At 43.6% G+C, this 6,608-nt stretch overlaps 1 protein-coding gene across 1 annotated transcript in view; it reads right to left on the bottom strand.

Moving 5' to 3' along the window:
- Positions 1 to 1,101: 1,101 nt before the first annotated feature.
- Positions 1,102 to 6,608, bottom strand: part of Gabbr2 (gamma-aminobutyric acid type B receptor subunit 2) — a 391,890-nt gene continuing 386,383 nt past the window's right edge. Inside the window, exons 18-19 of the mRNA XM_004645219.1 lie at positions 3,250 to 3,367; positions 1,102 to 1,558 (exon numbers count right to left, since the gene is read on the bottom strand). Coding sequence (XP_004645276.1) covers positions 1,393 to 1,558; positions 3,250 to 3,367 — 284 coding nt within the window. The 3' untranslated portion in view covers positions 1,102 to 1,392. The remainder of the gene's footprint in view (positions 1,559 to 3,249; positions 3,368 to 6,608) is intronic.

Genomic DNA, 6,608 nt, shown 5'->3' on the forward strand with positions numbered 1-6,608 from the left:
TAATACCTCGTGGGACAGGGCTGCTTCACTGTTTGGGACCAAGTTTTCCAGTGTGAAATCAAGTTTCAATCCTCAGAGTGATCCTGTGAGGTAGGCAGGATGGGTGTTGTTTCAACCCCAATCTGTTATAGAGGGGAAACTGAGGCTTAGAGAGACACTAGTGACTTGCCCAAGGTCGCATAGAGAACTGGAGGGGAACTGAACCCAGGTCTCTCTGACTCCAGGGCCTGTGTTCTTTGGGGTTCAATTAAAAAGGAACAGTGATCATATGAATGAGGACCAGTCTCAGACTGACTGCCACTGTGACCTCCCAGGGGAGGGAGCTTGCAGGCGCCTCTGGATGGAAGGTTGCTCTGGAAGGCATGGGAAGCCCTCAGCCAGCAACTCCATCCCCTAAGACATCAGGATGTCTTTTAGCAGAATGCCCCCAATTTACTTTGGTCAGAAACAAAGTCAGTGGCAACAAAAATAAGAAGTAAAATAAAATAAAAATAAATCCCAGCCAGCCCTTGGGCCCTGATGGGAAACGTTAAAGTGCACAATCTTTCCTTCTTGTGTTTGCTGGGAACAGATGTTCTACAATTAGCTCGGTGGTCCCCCTTATTACTGGGAACACTCCATATGAACACAAGGATGGCCAACGCAGTGGGTACATGACAGACTGTTGGTGAATGCCGCAGACCATGTCTGCGGTGACGTGCCCTAAATCCCCACAGTCCCCAGATCGGGTGTTATTGTGTTAATGTGTGACGTTTATCAGAGAATAACAAACATCTCATTCAGGTATGGAAGTCCCCTGGGAGCATGCGAGTCCGCCTGCTTGGGAGCCCCGCTGCAGGGCTGCACCTGTCCACCAGTCCTGCATACTCCCTGTTCCAGGGAGGCTGGGGCATTGGGCAGGCCCTGGGGGACCTGGCAGCTCTGCTCGCCTCCTCCCCCAGAGTGCAGAAGGGCTGGTGGGGGCCGCAGCCTGTGATGTGTGTGCAGAGTGCAGAGGCAGTTTCTCCAGAGCCCTTGCCTCCTCCTGAGGCTGCTCAGGGTCACTTGGGGAGTCCAGCTGGAGTTCTTGGCCTCTCTCCTTGTCGAGAACTTTTTGCTTTTTTTTTTTTTTTTTTTTGCAAGTTTCAAATATCCCAGCTCTTCTTTGTTTGCAGACATTCAGGAAGAAGTCATTTCCATTCCTCTTCTTTGTGAAAGAATAAGAACTTCACAAATAAGGCTCGAGGTCAGGGGCCAAGTTCCCCATCCTGTCCAGCCAGTGCCATCCAAGCAGCCCTGAGAGGCAGCCGCGGTGCCAGGTTCTCCGCGGCCAGAGCCAACAGTGCCTGCAGCAGATGTCTCTGCCCAGCATGGTGCCGTTGTGGGGAGGCCCCGGCCCCCGGCCTCCCACCTTTACAGGCCTGAGACCATGACTCGGAAGGAGGGTGGCACATGTCTGTGGCGGGGGCTGGCGGTGGGGCTCACACAGGGGCTGACACAGCTGGCGTCCACGCCTCCAATGGACGGGAGGTAGGCGTGGTGGAGGATGGGGAGCTGGAGGGACAGCCGACGCTGGATGCTGGAGAAGAAAGAAGGCATTAGTAAGGCTGTTGTGCTGTTCTCTAGAACTAGGTTCGCTGGACTCACTTTGGCTAAAAGAAGCAGATTCTAGGAGCCTAGTTTTCTCTGAATCCAAGATCTGGCCATGTGATCATCTAACCATTCAGTCATCCAGCAGGTATTTAAGGAAGGCCTGCGTACCTACTATTGCCCTGGGAATAAGCAGGGTGACTGGACAGAGCAGGGAAGATGGTCTTCTTGAGCCTGTGGTCCAGGCTTTGGTGATTATCAGAACTGTCTTGTCAGTGGTACCAAGAAAAAGGTTCTTGTTTGTTTTGTTTGTCTTTCTGAGAGAGATTGTTACAAACACAGACACTTTTCTTTCCCTAATCTTACCAGCCTCTATCCAGATGCGCCTTTCTTGTCACCCTGAAAGGCATCTTGACTGCCTCACTCCCCTCTGCCACTGCCTTGCTAAGCACCTTGCCCTTTCCTGTTGGGCCAATTCCAATCTGCTGCTCCCTGGTCTCTCAGCTTCTTTAACAACTACTGTTTTCTTTCCAACACAGAGAGCCATGGAAGAGAAGAGGACATGCTTTGCTGTGGCCTTCTGGGCTTAAGATCAGTTTCTCTCTGGACTCACCCAGTGGATCTTCCACCTTCTCTTTCACCCTGTTCCTTAGGGTAGTGGTGTTGGCCAGGAGTTCAGAGAAAAGGGTAAAGAATAAACTGGACCTAGGAAAAAGGTGCCCTGTCCTGGCACCCAGGCAGGGCCTATGCAAGTTGGTATCCTGAGGTTGTCTGAGCTGTAGGATTCTCTGTTAGGATCTTGTTCAGCACACACAGTACTTGCCAAGAGCTTACTTAATTCTGGAACCTGGGTTACTTTAGAGGACACACAAGGGCCTCAGACCTTACCCCGACAGTGCTTATGCTCCAGAGGAAGCAAACGACCTGGAAACTACAGACAAAAGGCATATAGCCATCAGTATTGGCTCTCTGGTGTACAAGGTGGCCAGTCTTAGAGCTAACTGGGTCAGCAGGCTATTAGCTCTTATACCACATGGAGTTGGTGATTTGGCTGCTTTTGCTGGTTCCTCTCGGCTTGGCACTTCCCAGAGACCAGGTTTCAGAGTTTACATGTCTGACCCTTGCCTCCAATCTGTTGTAAGACAGGAAGAGCTGAAACTGCCAGTGAGAACAGAGCTGACTTTGCTTAGGTGTCTCTTTCTCTTTGCGTCTTCTCTGACTGCCCTATTTAAAATGACACTCCCCAAGTCCTTTCTCTGCTTTGTTTTCTTCCAAAGCGCCTGTCATTTAATATACTATGTCTTGCCTTTTAATTAAGTCATTATCTTGCCTGATAGAATAGAAGCTATGGGAGAAACTCATAGGTTTCAGTAATTATTAAATAAATGCATTTAACAAGGTTATATTTTATACATGACAGTGTCATCATGCCCAGGGGGAGAATACTGGGTTTGATGTTGGATAGAACAGACTTCGAGTTCTACCTTCTGCACTTAGCAAGTGGGTGAGCTTGAAGACCTCATCTTCCCTTTTTGTATATTTTCTCACCTATAAAGAACATTGTAATTGGACTGCTTTATGGGATTGCTGTAGAGATAAAGTAAAATGGGGGTGTGAAAATGTGTACATTGCAAACAGTTGTGCAATTCACATAATCTTTGTGATTCTCCAGGTACTTACTGTTCTGGGGAGTTAATATCTTCTATGGGATCTTTGCATGTTCGAGAGGGCTCTGTTGTGTTCCACTGTAGCTGGGGATTTTGATCGAGGTGATTTTTTAAAATGGCCTTTCCCCCATCTGAATGTGAAAGAACAATATCACATCAAACTCTGTTAACTTAGTTTTAAAAAATCAGCAATGCAAACTTTCTGGTGCTGCCCAAGGTGAGAGCATGCAGCAGAGCCCATCATCCCTCTGAGTTTTCTGAGTGGAGATCTGTATTGTGGCCCTCCTGAAACCATGCCAGGGAGCTGAGAGGTGCCTGCCTAGGGTGGCAGCAGTGTAGCAGAGAAGGGAGGGCCTGCCCTGTCCTGTGTCTCCAAGAGAAAAGGGGGAGTCAAGTCAATAATACAGACAATGTAACTTGGAAATGAAGGATTCTTACACTAAAGATCTTTTCATTGATGCATTGGAATGTAAGACGAAAGAACTCTTTATCGTATATTTTTTATAAGCTTAGCAAAGTTTTTTTTTTTTTTTTTTTTTGATACCGGGGATCAAACTTGCTGGGCAAGTGCTTATGTCACTGAGCTATATCCCTGGCCCCAAGCTTAGCAAAGATTAAGAAGAATAATAGTAAACTTCTGGCAGGAATATACACTGATATTACCTTATTGGGAGAACTATCAGTATGCATCATATACCTAAAAAGTACATATTTTCTACACAGAATATCTATTTCGGAGGGTTGTCCTAGGGAAATAATCAAGGATATGTGTAAAGATATATACAAGATGTTCAGCTCAGCATCATATATATATATATATATATATATACATATATATTAGTTTGATGAATATTATTTTATTTATTTTTAATTTTTAAAAAGAATGTAAAATGGTAAAAAAAGAAAAAACATTAAAAATGATACAGAATTTCACTAAACAAAATAATAGTAATTCAACAATGGTTGTACTACATAATACAAAATGTTATCTTCAAATTAGTTGTTTAGATTACCAGATATGGACATGCAAAATTGGTTAAAAAAAGTTACAAGAAATTAAAAAGAAGAAGAAAACAGAAAGAATGAAGCATTAACTGCTCCTTTCAGTAGAACACCAGGAGTCAGCAGTACAACTATCCAAGCTTTCTTGCATATATACATAAATGTACCTTTGAGGCTTTTATAAATAAATGGATACAGCTAGAGACCATACTGGTAAGTGAAATAAATCAGACCTGCATGTGCAAACATCATGTTGTCTTGCTAGTGTGAGAACCTGAGGGGGTAAATAAAGTCTGAAAGGTACAACGGATACTGTGAGAGGGGAAGAATCTGTTCACACTGCAGCATCACTTATAATATCAAAATCATGTCAGAGGCTGGAGATAGAGTGCAGCGGCACAGCGCCTGCTGCCGAATGAGTTAGATTCTGGGTACCAGAAAAGCCTATAGAAACCAAAAAACAACCAAAGTCAGAACTAGTCTGCATGTATGCAGTACAGTATAGTGGATCAGTTACATTAGTTCTGGGTCATTACTGTATAGCCACAAAGTAGTGTGACATAAATTCTCCTGTTCCCAAATGCTGTGCTATGCCTTGCAGCCAAAATACATGTGTTAGGTCAGCTGCCATCAACCACGAGTGACAGTTGTTGACCATAAATTCAATGTTAGCAATCCAACAATATATATTAAATGAGGAATCATTAAACAGAAAGATGCATAAAACAAAATAAGGTACTGATCGGTTACAGCGTTGAAAGGCTTACAGGAACCTAACCCTGGATGTCCCCTAGGAGGCATGACTCAGTACTCCCTCTTTCCCTCTGTGTGTGTGTGTGTGTGTGTGTGTGTGTGTGTGTGTGTGTGTGACTCACAGAGCATCATTGCATCCCTCATCAGAGTGATGAGAACTGACTGTGTCTGGAACACGGCGGTCTGATGGGCTGGCCCAGACTCGCGTGTGGAAACTGGAAGGCCACTGTGAATGAAGAGGTGGAGTTTTTAGGAGGCTACTGTGTTATGAGAGTGGAGCTGTCACTGAGTGGTTGGTCCCCTTATTGAAGTTACTGAGGGAGAGGATTTGTGCCCTCGTGTTGCTCTCATCACATAGGGACACAGCACTCCTCGCATCCTGGGAGGCTGTCTTCTGTGTACCATCTCAGAGCAGAGAGGAGGCCTTCACCTACTAGTGCCTTGATTTTGGGCTCCTAGTCTTCAGAACGGTGAGAAATCAGGTTTCACACAGATCATCTAGTTTATGATATTTTGTCAGAGCAGCACAAACAGGTAAGTGACACATGGGATGTGTGTATTAGAAACATTGCTCCTCAGGCCAGCCACATTTGTAGATGCCTTTCCCAACAGGTTTCCTTGCTTTCCTAGCAGTGCTTTGATCTTGGATCTTTACCAGTCTTACAGGTAGGTTGGAAGGGTGTCTCACTGCAGGTTTAATTTGCACTGCTTTAATAAGCAGTGAGCTTGAGCATGTTTTCACAACTGAAAGAGCTACTTTTGTAGGGGAGAATGTTCATTTGTTTATTTTATTTTGGTTTGTTAGTCTTTTTTATGTATTTAGTACAGGGTCTACAGGGTCTCACTACACAGATTAGACTCGTAGTGATCCTCCTGTTTTCAGCCTCCCAATTGCTGCGATAACAGGTACATACCACCACACCTAGTCTCAATCACTGTCCCAGCATCCCTGGGGGCAGGGCCAACACAGCATGCTGCAGATTGAACCCTGGTCCCTGCATTTGCCTGAGCAGGTGCTTTAGTCCGCTGAGTTACCTGGCCAGTCCCTCTTTTTTTTTTTTTTTTTAGCTAAGTCATATATAATTATGTGTATTTGTGTATAATTACATATAATCTTTCTATAAGGGCATAAACATTTTATCTGAGGTAAACAGTTTTTGGCTTAGTGTACTGATTTTTAAAAACCATACTTAATAATGCCATTTGCATTGTAAAAATGAGGATTTCTTAAAAAGTTAGATTTATTAACCTTTTAGTTTGTGGATTCTGTTTTACAACAAATTAAGAAATGCCTTTCCTACTTTGAGATTATTTTAAAAATAATCCTTTATTTTCTTCTATTATTTTCATAGTTTCATTTTTATATTTTAATTTTTAAGCACTTGGAATTAGTTTATAGATCAAGTATGAGGCAAGGATCTACTTTTATTCTTTTCTAGATGTCTACTGATTTATTCCAGTGAAATGAACTGAGTAATTCATCTTCCACAGCTAATTTGAAATACCTTTACAAGATACTAAAATTATTAGGACTCATTTTTATTCCTTTAATTTTAATTTCCTTATTATTATCTCACTTTAAACTTTTGCTTTCTTATAGCAGCACAATTTGTAATA

This window comes from Octodon degus, unplaced genomic scaffold (assembly GCF_000260255.1).
Source record: "Octodon degus isolate 3935 unplaced genomic scaffold, OctDeg1.0 scaffold00221, whole genome shotgun sequence".
Taxonomy (NCBI): domain Eukaryota; kingdom Metazoa; phylum Chordata; class Mammalia; order Rodentia; family Octodontidae; genus Octodon; species Octodon degus.